At 43.4% G+C, this 16,062-nt stretch overlaps 1 protein-coding gene across 2 annotated transcripts; it reads left to right on the top strand.

The window, feature by feature from the left end:
- Window positions 1–1,250: 1,250 nt before the first annotated feature.
- On the top strand, window positions 1,251–6,252 carry LOC149281275 (CCR4-NOT transcription complex subunit 9). 2 transcript variants are annotated; one of them, XM_089499500.1, is made up of 8 exons: window positions 1,251–1,274; window positions 2,676–2,855; window positions 3,525–3,640; window positions 4,341–4,450; window positions 5,010–5,119; window positions 5,510–5,608; window positions 5,849–5,940; window positions 6,084–6,252. In XM_089499500.1, exons 1-8 carry the CDS (start codon window positions 1,251–1,253, stop codon window positions 6,250–6,252), a joined length of 900 nt encoding a protein of 299 aa, XP_089355626.1. The 2 variants fall into 2 exon arrangements, with proteins under 2 accessions (XP_089355626.1, XP_089355625.1); XM_089499499.1 differs by having other exon boundaries at window positions 5,849–5,941; window positions 6,079–6,252.
- Window positions 6,253–16,062: the final 9,810 nt, after the last annotated feature.

The following is a 16,062-nucleotide window of genomic DNA, read 5'->3' as shown; positions in this document are numbered from 1 at the left end:
TGCAAACAAGCAGGGATATCAACCATGACATACTGGGAGCAAAAGCACCAACTTATATATGATCACAGTGGGGGGTAGGAAGGGGTCAATTCCAGACTGTGTGTGACCCTGAGAATCTGCCCCTTCACCCTGAGATTGGGGAAAAGCCTTGAGACTCCAGGGCAAACAGTAAAGGTCCAAGGTAAAGAAATAGCGCCGTTTAGTTAACATCTGCGTTCCTGCGCCATTAAATAACCCAGGAATACAAAAAGAAATACTAACAAAAATGATATTAGATCGCAAATAGAAAGCAAGGAACCACATCCAACTTTTGATGTCATTTTACACCAGAAAGAAAACAAGCCTACAGATTTTATTTTTATCATTCTATTTCTCATAGTTTAGTGTCCACTCCCCTCCCCCACTGAGACAGGAGGCCAACATATTGTGATTATATTTATACACAAAAAACACTTATTTATTTTGTTCTAATAGACGGATTTAGCAGTCCCCATTTTACAGCACGATTAATGCTAGTTACAAATAAGAGCTGCTGTATAAATGATTTAATGTTTTAGATAGCGCCATCATATCCTGCAGCGCTGTACAATAAACAGAAACGCAACAAGTTGCTCTTCACGTAACATAAGAAAGACCCTGGTCACATGAGCTTACAATCTAGAAGTACCGACATTACAAACGGGGCGCTAGGCAGCTATACATTGGAAAAGACAGCGGATGTCCCATAGAGCTTACATTGTAAGCTGAGTGTGAGTGGATGTCGTCCCCCCTCCTCGCTGCCCCCGGGGTCAGAAGACTCACCTTCTCGGGGCGCCTCTCGCCCGTTCCCCGCTCACACAGTTCCCAAGTCCTGGCTCCTGTCACAGCTGAGAAAAATTGGCGGGAAAATCCCAATCTTCCTCACACTAGAAAGAGCGCCACAGCCTGAAGGGAGCATAGGCAGAAAGACGTCAGTGCGCCGCGCATGCCGATGACGTCACGATATGTGCCTTCGCGATCTCTCAGCGATTTTTTTTTACTAATTTTAGTGCAGATATTTTATTTTAGAAAGACTTCAAATAATAATAATGTGGATAAATAATCAAAATGATATCTGTATTGAGAGTGCCCACGGGTCAAGGGTCACAGGTCGCGATGACGTGTTTGTAGGGCGGTGCTACGGTTGTTGTGGTGACTGAGAGAAGGGGGGGGTCAGAGGTCGCCCGCGCGGGAGCAGGAAGCGGTACAGAGCCTGGGTTCGGGCTCCGAACATGCACAGCCTGGCCACAGCGGCGGTGAGGAGAGGGGCAGGCCCGGGAGGGAGCTGGGGTGGGAACGATAGGCTATGCACGGTGGTTCGAGTGACGAGGAGGCCAGGCAGGGAGGCCTAGGAAAGAAGCCGGCTTGGGCCTACCCTGGGGGAGAGGGGCCTGATCTCTGCCGTGTATACTGTAACCCGGTCTTCTCATACCAGCTGCGGCTGGAGGCCTAGTATAGCCTGTTGGGAGAAGGTCCACAATTTTAACCGATGGTTTTACAATTTTGTAACGGTTAATCACACTCAGCCTATACTTATATCTGAGGCACAGAGTGGCTCTCAGGGGGTTAAAAGGGTACTTTTATTTGCCCCAGAGCATTCTGTTATGACGCTAGTGGGGTGCAAAGAAAGTGTGGAGGTGATGGAGAATGGGGTGATACGGTATTATTGCTAAGAGTGGAAACATCTGGCAACGATACTGGGAGCGCCTCATACATGAGAACCGCTTCATACATGTAATTAACTACATGGCACATTAACTCGCCCCATAAGGCTTAATGTACTCGGCGTTACCAGGAACAGTTTTTTTTATACTTTATTAATTTATTAATGTAAAGAAAATGTATTTTTATTTATGGTACGTTTGTAGCTCGCTTTGTTACGGCAGTGGAACTGTTGCTTTGAAACATGTTTTGAGTAAAAACTTTAGCATTCGAAACTTAGCCGAGACCGGGGGGAACGCTGTGTTTTCTGTCTGCCCCCGAACTTCAGAAGATTTAGAAGCCTCTTGGTTACGTAGTTGCCTGTTGGCTAATTGGGTGATTAATAAGATGGGATGTAATAGACTTTTTTTTAATGTTGTTGTTTGGATAAAGAAACAATGTAGCAGAAGGAAGTGAGAGGGTGGCAGACAAGTGGAACAGCCTCCCAGCAGAAGTCATAGAGGCTAAAACAGTAAGGGGATTTAAACACGCGTGGGATATGGCTCCTGAATCCAAGAACGGGGGCCGAATGGGGACAATCTGCAGGCAGGTTCTATGTTTCTATTTAACATATTAGGCTTTAACATCAGAATTCTGGTTGTGAGTAATTTGGAATAATAGGCGGATTTATCTTTTGTTTTCAGACTTACAGCCATATTCCGTACAGGGAAAAGCTAAGCTTATCCCCAATGCTTAAAGAAGCTATCCTGACGCGTTTAGTATTTATTTATAATATAACTTTTAACTTCTGCACATGTTCGTGGAACTTAAGTTTTAACGAGGTGCCCGAAATACCAAAAAATAAATCTTGCCATGAATTTTAGTGCCGCGTTTTTTAAATTCCGGGGTATTCCGGGCAGAAAGATCAGACGGCTTTTCCCTTTATTTTTAATGTTGCGTTTGGGGTGTTTGCTCGAATCTCTGCCGGGTTTCAGTCATTCCTCTCGTCTCTTTAGCCTGTGCCGACCGCACTAGCCCAGGTGGACAGAGAGAAGATTTACCAATGGATCAATGAGCTGTCGAGTCCCGATACCCGTGAGAATGCCTTACTGGAGCTCAGCAAGAAGCGGGAGTCCGTCCCAGACCTCGCACCCATGCTGTGGCACTCGTTCGGCACCATTGCTGCACTTTTACAGGTATGTTCAGATTTCTGCAAACGGCCGTATTATGCCTGATTACTGTATTGTCCCGATTATAGGTCACACACACAAAAAAAAAAAATTTAAATCAGCAGTGCAACCTATAATCGGGTTTAGGTATTCAGGATCCAGACTGAGCCTGATAAAAGGGAGCACTTCCAGTAGCGAGGACCATTAGTAATGCGGTCCCCTGGCAACACGCGCCAATAAAATTAGTTCCGCCCATCTTCCGCTCATTCAGTGCTTCCCGCTCCTGTTTGCTGCATCTGCAGCTGACAAGGAGCCTCCAAACTTAAATAAAGGCAAAACACACACAATCTGTGTTTTTGGAAAGGCAAGTTCTAATCACAAAAGGCTTGTTTTTCTATGTGCTCTGAAAACTTGAAGCCCTTTTAAGGTCTCCATGTAAATTCAAAATGATTCCTTGAAGGTTGCATCGTGAAACCTAAAAAAACTATATAGAATTTCCTCCTGCTGCATGCTTTCTGTTTGTTCTGTTAAAATATTATAGCATTTCCTTCATTGTGAAATTAATATACTCACTGCAGTAAATATTGCGTGTTTTTTTATATAATTGACAGTATTTGGCTTTTCTTGGACAGTTAATGTGAAAATTCTGCCATCGGATTGAATCCAATTGTACGTTTTGTGTTTCTTTGTCCATAGGAAATTGTAAATATATATCCATCAATAAACCCACCCACGCTTACAGCTCATCAGTCTAACAGAGTCTGCAATGCCCTTGCACTACTGCAGTGTGTCGCCTCACACCCTGAAACCAGGTATAGTATTGTCTCATAAAACGGGGAGAAAAGGCATGATTAAAACCATTTTGCTTCCAAAGAATGGTCTGTTTTTAATCCATATTTTAAAACCACAAATTTTGGTCACAGTACTTGATCCACGTAGATAATGGATTAAATAAAAATTTGTCATAAGTTTGCAAGTTCCCCATGTTTAGAGAAAGCATCTTTACATACACTTTATATGTCCCTGCTGAGTTCTGTGGCCCAATCCAACGTCGGTGATTAGCAATGCGTCACTTCTGTAGCGTGTGGACTATCTTGTCCCTTGGCTCTATATATAGCTTAGAAACGGCGCGGGGCTATATCACTGTGCACCTGCTTTCTGGATGACCTTCAAAGTTCAGATATTTCTATATCGCTATTTTGACGTAGTGAAACCCACTATATATTGTGCAAAAGCTGATTTTCCAAAGACCAATTCACCTCAAAAAGGCAAATGAAAAACCAGCTCCTTCTTTGCTGTCAGCTGCATTACTTGTGTCTGCTGTAGCTGAAATGTTGAGTTTTTGTCTGTTGCTAAACTTAAGTCTTTACATGGATTCTTGTGTATAATACTTTAATTCGCATAATTTAATCGGCCAAAATCTCTGTCTGATGTGGTTGGCAGAAAGAGGTCAACTGCGGCAGAACGTATTAACTCTGTTTCCCTCTGACTGATTTCGGCTCTCTGTTTCAGGTCTGCGTTTCTCGCAGCCCACATCCCTCTGTTCCTCTACCCTTTCCTGCACACCGTAAGTAAGACTCGCCCGTTTGAATATCTGCGACTTACCAGCCTTGGAGTCATTGGTAAGAAATGAGCAATGGCAACTACAAATAAGTAGCTGCTGTGCGATATCTCGTGTGGTATTAACAGATTAGCTTTAATTTTATAAATTGTCGGCATGTTCTGTAACATGTTTCTTCAAAAAACGACTTTGTTTCCCAGCGTTTATTTTTATTATACAATTTGTGCCAGACACCGTTTTCTGGAAGCTTACGGACGCTTCTCCAGTCTAGGTATATGGATAATATAGCTGAACAGCACAAAGACACGAAAGGATTTGCTTACTATGGCCATTACCAGGCTGTGGATTATCCGTATAATCTCATAGACCAAATAGAAATTTAACCATTCTCTCTCTGGAAGATTTTTAGAGCTTGTTGCGTGCCAATTTGTAAATCTCTTCTGTATAACTTGTAAAATGTATTTTCTTTCTTAGTCGTTGTTCTTAAATCTGTGTGATGCGCATATAGATATATTTTCTCTTGTAACAATAATAATTTTGTCCGATGGAACATCCTCAAGTGCACTAGGATTTCACCAAAGATGGTATTTTATGCTGTTTTGTTTTGTTATCTGTACCAGGAGCACTTGTGAAGACAGATGAACAAGAAGTTATAAACTTCCTTCTGACCACAGAGATAATCCCACTGTGCCTGCGTATTATGGAGTCTGGAAGCGAGCTCTCCAAAACGGTACAGTTTCCCCATTTGTTCTTAATTGTTACTTTCCACTAATTAGACAATTCTACCATCTCCACCACTTTGCAGTTTCCTGTCTCCTTCCTGGCTAGTGTAGAATTTCTTAATATCAAATTGTACCACGGCTTATCAGGATGGCGTCTGATTACACCGTACCGTTTGCCAGGCCCCCTAAAGCATGTCTTGTTTTTTTGGTTTTTTTCCTCCTAATTTCTGTAAACCAGTCATTTGCATATTTGTCGATGATGATAATTAAAATGTTTTCTTTTTCTGCACTACTTATTTTCTAAATGAAACTGGACAAGCTATTTTATTAGTCACATTCTTATGTTGCTTATCCCTTTATTGCTTTTTAACCAACCCCTTTACGTTTTTTCTTTTAAGGTTGCAACGTTTATCCTTCAGAAGATTCTGCTGGACGATACAGGCCTCGCTTACATCTGCCAGACATATGAGAGATTTTCTCATGTTGCTATGATTTTGGTAAGGCTGTTTCCATAATGTTGGCGCCCTTTTATTTTGTGTAAGATACACCAGCTTTATCCCTTCAATGGCTTTTATGAAGGATAACGTCGTGTTTTTGCCATTCACACTTTGCGCTGTAAGGGGCAGGTTTACTAATAGTCAAACTGTCACTGCGCTTTGCTACCTTGTAAATTGGAATCTGTCTGAAAGTATTTTGTGTGTTCGTGTCGCCCTCAATAAGCCTCTGTTTACTTTTAGGGTAAAATGGTGCTGCAGCTTTCAAAAGAGCCATCGGCCAGGCTGCTGAAGCACGTCGTCCGTTGCTATCTTCGCCTATCTGACAACCCAAGGTAAATTCCAAAGTGATTTCCATGTAAATATCTCTGTTTGTGTATATTGCTCTGAATATATTTGTGATATTCCAGTTTCATGATGTTTTTGTCTCCTCTACAACTGGCTCAGGGCTTAACATATATATATTTACCTGTTGCAGAGCACGAGAGGCATTGAGACAGTGCCTTCCTGACCAGTTAAAAGACACCACTTTTGCCCAAGTACTGAAGGATGACACCACAACCAAACGCTGGCTGGCACAGTTGGTTAAGAACCTGCAAGAAGGTCAAGTAACTGACCCCAGAGGAATACCTCTCCCTCCTCAATAATCACTCCCATCAAGCAGGGAGGAATGTGGTGCGGCCGTTACACATACGCAGAGCAAGTCCAATGATAAATGTGAAGATTATGGAAGATTTTTTAAGACATGGGTTGTAATCTTGCCTGCTTCTTGGCTGCGATGTGCCTGCATGACATCTAAAAGTAACATAACCGTAATCCTGAAGAAGGATAAAGGCTTCTACACCAGCAAAAATACAGGACTACAGCTGCATTACATGGACTGTAAGATTATAGTTTTCTTGTTGACCAAGACATGACTGCTTCAGTGTTTTGTATTTCCTTTTGAGAAAAAAAACTTGAGGGAGAAGGTGGGGTTGATCTCTGTCCTGTGAGTATCTTCTGACTTCCAAAGTTTACAATAAAATAAACCGTAATGCAGTCAGCAGGTCTCCCCTGGAACTGTTTTGTAGCTGAAATTCAGTGCGTCTCCCGCCGCCTGCTTTTCCTCCGCGTTCTCTCTCATGCTTGCAACTGTGTCTGAATATTTGGGAATAAAAATATTTTATATTTTTTGGAATATGATACAGGTTAAAAGTACATACATTTTTTTAGGCTGCACGTTCTGAAAGCGACCATTCATTCAGTACCAGTGCGGTCTTAAACCAAACAAAAGGGGTTTAATAAATGCAGCTGTTTCCAAGGCATTGTGCAGTTATATGTTTTTATTTTTTTTTGTTCGATCTAAATTATCCATCACGTATAGACCGGTCATATACAGAGGTGGCCCTTCTGTGCTGATGTGAGGAGAGTCTAAAAATGTGTTCAGTTGGGCACCCTTAAGAGACCAGAGTTTCGAACACTCTACATTAATATTCTGTGGGATCTTGCTGATTTTACTATGCATTATTCAGGGTACATGTGGGTCTCCCAATGCAGTGAAGTAGGTTTAGTGAATACACTCCAACATTACAACTTTTTGATGTCCCTTTTATTAATTGGAAATGGGCAATTTGGATGATGGCCGTGTCATCACAGAGCCGTTTTCTGTAAATGGATTTCATATTGGCTTCCAATAATTCACTCAACGTTTACTATCTGCATACAGAATTATTCTCAGAGCACAGATAAATCTGTAAATCAGGAGGGATTTTTGTATTTTGGATATTAAACATTTGAATGCTGCCTATAAATATCCGTTTTAGTGTCTGTGATACAATCAAAAAAAACATGTTTAGGGGCGGGCAGGGATTGTTTGCTCGCGAATTCACACCCGGAATAACCTAATATAGGTTGATTTAAAGGGCGCAGCACCCAAGTAGTACAGCATGGTGCCCGCTGGCGAAATAACAGCCCCCGTGGCGTTAATTGGAACCGGTGCCACACGTCCCTGCATTCGGCTTTCATGGTGGGTTACTATATTAATTACTCACCTGGATCTGGATACACCTTAAGTATATTTTATGATAAGCTGGTATAAATGTATAGACCTCTAAACTGCAACTGATGACTGTGGAAAACAAAATAAATGGCCTAAAGCCTAAAGAAATATGTTTGCAAGAATAAGCAGGCTTTTTATTTAATACAATATTTAAAGCAGTTCCTACTAAAATATCGCTGAATGACTGGCACGGAAAACCACGCTGACGGGGATGATCGGGAACATCTTTAGAATTTTATTTTATTGTCCCGATAAAGCCAGATGTCTCTTTAGAATGTGTTCTGGTGTGTGTAGATTTGCAGGCTGAGCATAATGAGAGTTGGGCTGGACTCCAAGATGTTATATCTGAGCGTTTGTCACAGCCGTGCCCTCGCTCCAGCAAATGCTTTTTACCTCGAATAGCCTTTCAGACGGACGTTACTACGGCAGGAGGGAGACGTTACCACCGCGTGCCTTTACTGCATCTGTTCGGAAGACCTTCATTCTATCAAAGTATAAGAAAAAAACCGATTCAGGTCTTTAATAGTTAACTCTTAAGTCTTTAATAAGGTTTTTCAAACATGTTTTAGGCAATTGATGTCTCCCTTTCAACTCTGTTTTTCCCACTCTGTAAAGTAATTGATTATGGATAGTTTTCAAGAAAAAAATGTGACTGAATTGATCGGCTCACAAAGTGGTTACAAAGTATCCCAAAAGAATACATTCTGATACATCGTTGACATACCTACTACCCTCACCACCAAGTTTAAAGGGGCCGTTCCACCTACTCTGCCGAATTTAGTACCTTTTTAAACTAAATGCAGCATTAGATGCATCGCTCCTAGTGCTGCTGAATTTCCAAAACATTCCCAAAAATAAATTAGAAGGCATTAATAGAGGTTTTTTTTAATAATAAAAATAGGTTTCCTATAATACTGATAGTGTTCTTACACCCACAATCTTATGTTTTCATTGATTTTGTTAGAGCTTGTATACTTCATTATTTAAATGGAATATTGGTACTTTTGACATTTTTCACTTCTGTAGAACTGCCTCCCAGCAGAGGTGGTAGAGGTTAATACAGAGGGAGTGTAAACATGTATGGGATAGGCACATGGCTCCTGGATCTAAGATGAGACCAACGACCGATTAAGATTTGAGTCTTTGTGGCAGGAAAAACATTTTAGATGGGGCCGATCTGACTGCAGATCCTATCCTAAGTGCGACAAGGTTTAGGAATTTCCTGCTCCAAATACAACTCCAAGAATAGTCGATTTTGGTCGGTATTTGGAATATTGCAAGGGCCTGACATAATTTGCCAAACTGTATTTCGTCCCACGAGGACAGATTTCTCTTCTCCCGCTTTTATTATCGTCCTACCCGGACCTTTTTTTTCCCTCAGGTATCAATTCCAGACAATTAACTTTCTGTCCTCGTGTTTCACTTGTGTTCCTATCGGGTTCCATACTGTGAGAAGCCCCGCTATATCTCAGCCTAACGTAACAGCCCCCCCCCCCCACCCTCTCCGATTACCGCCTATTTCTTATACATGAGAATGCGGCCCCCCAACAGTGAGATCGGAAGCCGGCGGCTGGCCTAAAGCCACAGGAGTCCGCAGAGGACAGAAGCTCCTTGACCTCGATATCGGTCCGGTGTCCATCAGGCTCTGTGACTTCCATGTTCCCCACCGGCTCGTACAAGCGCCCCGCGCCGGATCGGCTTTCCGAGCCTCGTTAATATTTTAAAGAAACAACGTTCATGATGGACGTCTGAGCTTCTGTTTCCAAAGAGAGAGAATGTGCGTACAGACGACACGCAGACCGCTCCATTGTCACCGCTTTCCACGTGACGCTCGTCTGCATCCGTGAACACCGCCACGCCTCGACGCCGCGCCGGCAGAGACAGCGCCAACGGTGCGGCCAAATCAGCGAAAAGAGTCTAAATACATTGAAAAATAAAGGATTTGGCCCATCTCAACGTTTCTACCCCCTTATCTAGGTCTTCATCCGGGCAAATATAGAAAATGGCAAAATAGACAAATAATGGGTAAAATAGTGACTTAGCTTGGTGAAAAAAACTTTTATATTTAATCTTTTTAATTTTTGGATTTTTTATCGGAAAATTGTTACGCCAGACAGAATGCTCTTTGCTTAGAAACGTTTATACATTTTTTACATAATTAAAACAATATGTATTCAGTTCACAGCGTGATAAGGAAACATCCAGAATTAAAAAAAAACATTTTGAAAACATTTTGAGAAATTTTAGGTAGAGACTCTTGACTTTCATCATTCTCTCCCGCTTTAGGGTTCGGAAATAACGCTTTCGGGGTGATCTGCAGAGATGAGACAGACAAAAAAAAAGCAAGAACAATTTTTTTTTGAAACATTAGGATTGCGGCAACAAATAATTTTTTTTTTCTGGAATTGGACGCTCGAGAGATTATGTGATAAAAAGCGGAACATCCTATGTGTAAAAATCGGTATTTTGGAGCAAAAAAGATATTGTGTCCAGAACAAACGTAAAAAAAAAAGGTAATTCTATTTATACAAATTTTTGCCGATACAGTGGTAGGGGGAAAGATTAACTAAATACAGCGATGAATGGGCGGCTCATCTGGTACCCGTGGCAAACTGAGTATAAAAACATAACTTCCACTTACGTCACATGACCGCCGGCGGCCTTAGAGTGCCGAAACCGCCTCGCATCCCCAGCCTGGCCCCTGGTTTATTACATTAACTATATCAATAAATTATTATCTATTTAATTTTTTTAAATAATATTTATTATTAAAAAAGTGATATTTCTCTTTTACCAAAACCCAGGGGCCGCCCGGTCGTGAAAAAAAGTGACATCAGCTTCTCGTGACCCAATCCCTCTCACGATGTTAAAAGCCGCTTTTCACCGAATAAACCTCGCACGGAACTTTCACTCCGTTCATCCCATTAATAGCGGTTTCGGTTCATTCCCTCCCGGCATCAACTAATCTGCAAAAACCAACCTTTTAATTTAATGAAATAAAAATGCACTTTCTTCTGATCCGAAATCCAGCAAGAAAATGACCTGAAAAATCATTAACCCTTTCTAAGGAATTGTTTAGTTTCATGAGATTTCATGTTCTGAGCCTGATTTATACAATCGCTCCAGTATCCACCGCCTTCTATCTATCCATCTATCTATCTATCCATCTATCTATCTATCTATCTATCTATCTATCTATCTATCCATCTATCTGTCTGTCTGTCTATCTATCATCTATCTGTCTATCTATCTATCTATCTATCTATCTATCTATCTATCTATCATATATCTATCTATCTATCTATCTATCTATCTATCCATCCATCTATCTGTCTGTCTGTCTATCTATCATCTATCTGTCTATCTATCTATCTATCTATCTATCTATCTATCTATCTATCTATCTATCATATATCTATCTATCTATCTATCTATCTATCTATCTATCTATCCATCTATCTGTCTGTCTGTCTATCTATCATCTATCTGTCTATCTATCTATCTATCTATCCATCTATCTGTCTGTCTGTCTATCTATCATCTATCTGTCTATCTATCTATCTATCTATCTATCTATCTATCTATCTATCTATCTATCATATATCTATCTATCTATCTATCTATCTATCTATCTATCTATCATCTATCTATCTATCTATCTATCTATCTATCCATCTATCTGTCTGTCTGTCTATCTATCTATCTATCTATCTATCTATCTATCTATCTATCTATCTATCATATATCTATCTATCTATCATCTATCTATCTATCTATCTATCTATCTATCTATCTATCTATCTATCTATCTATCACTCTCTCTGATCATTTTCTCCTATATCACAGCTGGAATCCCTGCTTGAATACAGGTGACTTCATTCTGAATATCTGCTGACAGGTCACGGTTTTCATAAGGACCGCTTTGACCATTTTCACTGCCACCATCCGAGAGCCAATAGGATTTGTGTGATGGGCTATAAAAGGGTTAATATGTGAGGATTTGGAAAGCCCCTAGGTGGGACACCGTGGGTGAGTGACACTCAGGACTCTGTGGGAGTGGGCGAGTGATACTCAGGACTCTGTGGGACTGACACTCAGGACTCCGTGGGAGTGACACTCAGGACTCCGTGGGAGTGGGGGAGTGACACGCAGGACTCCGTGGGAGTGACACTCAGGACTCTGTAGGAGTGGGCGAGTGATACTCAGGACTCTGTGGGAGTGACACTCAGGACTCCGTGGGAGTGGGGGAGTGACACGCAGGACTCCGTGGGAGTGACACTCAGGACTCTGTAGGAGTGGGCGAGTGATACTCAGGACTCTGTGGGAGTGACACTCAGGACTCCGTGGGAGTGACACTCAGGACTCCGTGGGAGTGGGGGAGTGACACTCAGGACTCCGTGGGAGTGACACTCAGGACTCCGTGGGAGTGGGGGAGTGACACTCAGGACTCCGTGGGAGTGGGGAGTGGGTCTTTAAGAGCGGAGGGAGATGAGTCCAGGAATGGGCAGGGCTGGATAATAATAGTCCGGGAGCTCGTCCTGAGCTCAGTCACACGGCGCACACAGCAAGGAGCACAGGCTGCGGAGCAGGGGCCACAGGGGAGCCCAGGGACCCCCGAAACACAGAGTCACCTGTCTGCAGGAGGGATGCTTCACACCCAGGTACAGTACCCCAGGGATGCTGCGTGTAAAGGTGTGTATACTGCGTGTAGCGTGTGCGCTGCTATATATATGTATATATGTTGTGTTCTGTGGATGCTCCCAGGTGTATGTTCCGCCTATACATTTCCTACACTTCGCCCCCAAATAATATCCTTCCCTGGGAATTCTCAGGGTTTTTGCCCCAATCTTAGGGTCTCGGGGGGGAAGGGGCAGATTCTCAGGGGTCGGACTCCTTCCTATTCTCCCCGCCGTGATCATGCGTAGGAATCCCAGTTGGTGCTTTTGCTCCCAGCGTGTTGCAGTTGATATACCTGCTTGAATGCAGGTAACTTAATTAAGGGTATCTGTAAAAAAATGACAAGTCAAAGTTTCCATGACGACCGGCATTAGAGTAACACATTTGGAGAGGGTCTGCTAGTTTAGACTGATACCCCCGTGCCCCCCCCCCCGTCCCTGCTTGTATTTGGTATCGGGGGCTTTTTTCCTGAATTCCTCGATTCATTTATTTGAGATTTGGGGAGAGCCCCGGCGGTCTCCGCGTCATGTGACTTTCTGGGTCAGTAAGAGATCAGAGGGAGACCCCGATCTTCTTATGGAGGAAAAAGTCTCTAAGCTTTTAAAGGCTTTGTCAGAATAGTCTGTGTATGTGTGTGTGTGCGTGTGTGTGTGTGCGTGTGTGTGTGTTTGTATGTGTTTGTGTGTGTGTATGTGTGTGTGTTTGTGTGTGTTTGTGTGTGCGTGTGTATGTGTGTGTGTTTGTGTATGTGTGTGTGTTTGTGTGTGTTTGTGTGTTTGTGTGCGCGGGGTAGACATCTGAATCTGAATCTAAGACGAGACCAACGACTGGTGAAGGTGTGAGCGTTGTATGTTGTGTGCGTGTTGTGTGTTTTGTGTTGTATGTTGTGTGTTTTGTGTTGTATGTTGTGTGTTGTATATTTTGTGGTGTGTGTTGTGTGTTGTGTGCGTGTTGTGTATTGTATGTTGTGTGCGTGTTGTATGTTGTGTGTTTTGTGTTGTATGTTGTATTTTGTGTTGTATGTTGTGTGTTGTATGTTTTGTGGTGTGTGTTGTGTGTTGTGTGCGTGTTGTGTATTGTATGTTGTGTGCGTGTTGTATTTTGTGTGTTTTGTGTTGTATGTTGTGTTTTGTGTTGTATGTTGTGTGTTGTATGTTTTGTGTTGTATGTTGTGTTTTGTGTTGTATGTTGTGTGTTGTATGTTTTGTGGTGTGTGTTGTGTGTTGTGTGCGTGTTGTGTGTTGTGACACTGGGAGTGTCAGTATGAATCGTGGGTTTCTGCTGCTCATTTAATGCCCAACATCCCCTTTTATTATCCGTAAATAACGCTGAGAACGTGCCGGTCGTCTCTCTTGTTAATGCATTAAGGCATGGGGGGGAGGGGGGGGTCTTTGCAAAGTGCCATGGCTGCGCACGCCTGTGGCTCTCAAAGGGTTAACGGATTCCGTGCATGGCGTGTTAGGCCGGCCACGCAGGGAATCTCATTGCAGGACGCAGTGTAATCACTCCTATCACTCTTCACCGTCACGGTGATTGTAAGTCATCAGATGATGTCATCGTGGCGGGGCGTGGCCGGCCGGACAGACGTTCTATGCGGAGAATCAGCGGTTTTGGCCCTAAAAGCGTTAACCCTTTATTCTCTTATCGTGATTTGCGTGTTACATTTATACATCACAGCACCCCATACATTACTGCTAATTATTTATTCGTCTTTATAGCGCCGTCATATTCCGCAGCGCTGCACAAGGAGGAGACGCGATGTAACAAGTCAATTAAATATTTGGATTTACAGAAATAAACGGCGAGGAGGGCCTTGCTCAAAGGAGCTTACAATCTACAATGCGTGTAATTCCGTGGATAATGGCCGATGCGGATGGCTGGGGACTTAAATGAGCCGAAATATTAACCCTTTAACAGCCCACTGTGAAGATTCTATGTAGTGACTCATCAAAGGTGTTAATCAAATGGCTCTAAAACCGGGATTTAATTGCGTTACCTGCATTCAAGCAGGAATAACGGATAACCTCTGTGAGTTTATACCCCCCACGTCCTGCAGGGGGGAGCAATTTACACGTGCTGGTCAGCAACGTGGGAAATGTGACCACTTTCGGGGCAAATCCCTGCGATATCTGATACAAAGAACGGCCCCGTCAGAGTCTCAGGGCTTTTACACAACTCTCAGGATTTACGGGCAAATGGGCAGATTTTATTGCCTCACATTGTAACGGCGCTACAGAATCTGCTGGCGCTATATATATAAAGGTAATGCGAATCCCTGCTTGGATACAGGTGGAGGATACCGCTGATAAGTTCATACTTGGGAACATTGTGCCACCTTGATGGGGGAGGGGGGGGCTATTGGTTAAAAGGTTCAGTTTATCCAATAAAGGGCCACAGCTGGGGCCCCTGAGGAACAGAACACAGTAAACGGGGCAACAATAACGTCTGGGATTAAATAAATGCACCCAGCTTCCTGTTACGCAGAGCTTGCAATCTAAATCGAAATGAAGAGACGCCGAAACCTCCACCGAAAACATTATCAGGTTACTCTCGATTACTGGCGGAAAGGAAAGTTACACTGGGGGGGGGGATGCAATATTTATAGGGGCCGGGGTTTAACACTTTGTTGTCCAAAAGGACTAGCGAACGCCCTACGGCGGAGGGAAATAGTAAGACTCGCGGATCCTCCCCGTCTCCGAACGCCGCGGTGTTACGGCCACCTTCTGTACGATGACACCGCGGGGTGGAATATCATCCCTCCACGTAGATCCTTTAACCCTTTAATCGGACGTTTCTTGCCAAACGCACCAGTGCTGCTTTACAGAAAATGTTGTGGATACCTAGAACGGTATTCCAGCAGAGCTGGTAGTGTAGACTAAGCGGGCCAGCTGCCACAAACTCATGTAGCTGTAGAGCGGATGGACGTCTCAGCGGCAGATTAATATCCTGCAGCATTATTTAATTCCGGCTGTTTTATCCGCAGCGAGTTTGTTATCAGCCAGCGATTGGACGATTCTGCAAATCACAGAACGCAGCATGCTTCATAAATGTTGGTTTCTGCCGGCAGATCGGCCCCATCCGGCCCCCGTCTAGTCGCCCGTTTCTCGTGCTGTAAAGACTCAGACCTTAATCAGTCGTTGGTCTCGTCTTAGATTCAGGAGCCGTATGTCTATCCCATGCATGTTTAATACCCTCACTGTATTACCCCCTACCACCTCTGCTGGGAGGCTGTTCCACTTATCTTTGAAATGCTTGATGCATACACTGCGGAATAGGGTAGGATGCGAGCTCCGAATATACTCGCTACTACCCTGCCCGGCACGCTGCGTTACGGCTGGCCCTGTTCTGTTGCCCCGGGACTATATGTATCCTAATTAAGTGACACAAAGGCGGAGGTGATGCAGAAAGCTCATTAAAGGGCTTGGTTACCTAAGTGGGCGAAATGTGATCCAGGAGGAATCCTCGGGGTTGGGAGGGAGCCAGATCTGTCTGAGTATCACCGCGGGTCAGACCCAGGCGAAGGGCTTCCAGAAAGTTAAGGCTTGGAGGCTACATCAGACAGAACCGAGAGCCGACCCGATCGACCCGACCTGGGCCGCGGGAGAACAGCATGGGTTCCGCCGAGACTTCCCCGCTTCTGTGTTTAACCCTCATTCTGGCACCGAGATGATTATTAAAGGTAATTATTACAGTCAAGTAGGTTCCATTGTACAGCGCTGTGGAATATGACGGCGATATATCC

Source organism: Sceloporus occidentalis, unplaced genomic scaffold, assembly GCF_023333645.1.
Source record: "Sceloporus occidentalis isolate IW3139 unplaced genomic scaffold, rSceOcc1.0.p SCAF_136, whole genome shotgun sequence".
NCBI classification, from domain to species: Eukaryota; Metazoa; Chordata; class Lepidosauria; order Squamata; family Phrynosomatidae; genus Sceloporus; species Sceloporus occidentalis.
Note: the sequence above shows the minus strand (reverse complement) of the source record. Positions and strands in the feature narration are given on the sequence as shown.

Bases quoted from the DNA above. Each gene is read 5' to 3' on its own strand.
- LOC149281275 (XM_089499499.1), top strand. From the start codon at position 1,251: ATGCACAGCCTGGCCACAGCGGCG. The intron at 5,120-5,509 runs GTACAGTTTCCC...TTTTCTTTTAAG, and splicing joins GAAGCGAGCTCTCCAAAACG to GTTGCAACGTTTATCCTTCA. The intron at 5,609-5,848 runs GTAAGGCTGTTT...GTTTACTTTTAG, and splicing joins CTCATGTTGCTATGATTTTG to GGTAAAATGGTGCTGCAGCT.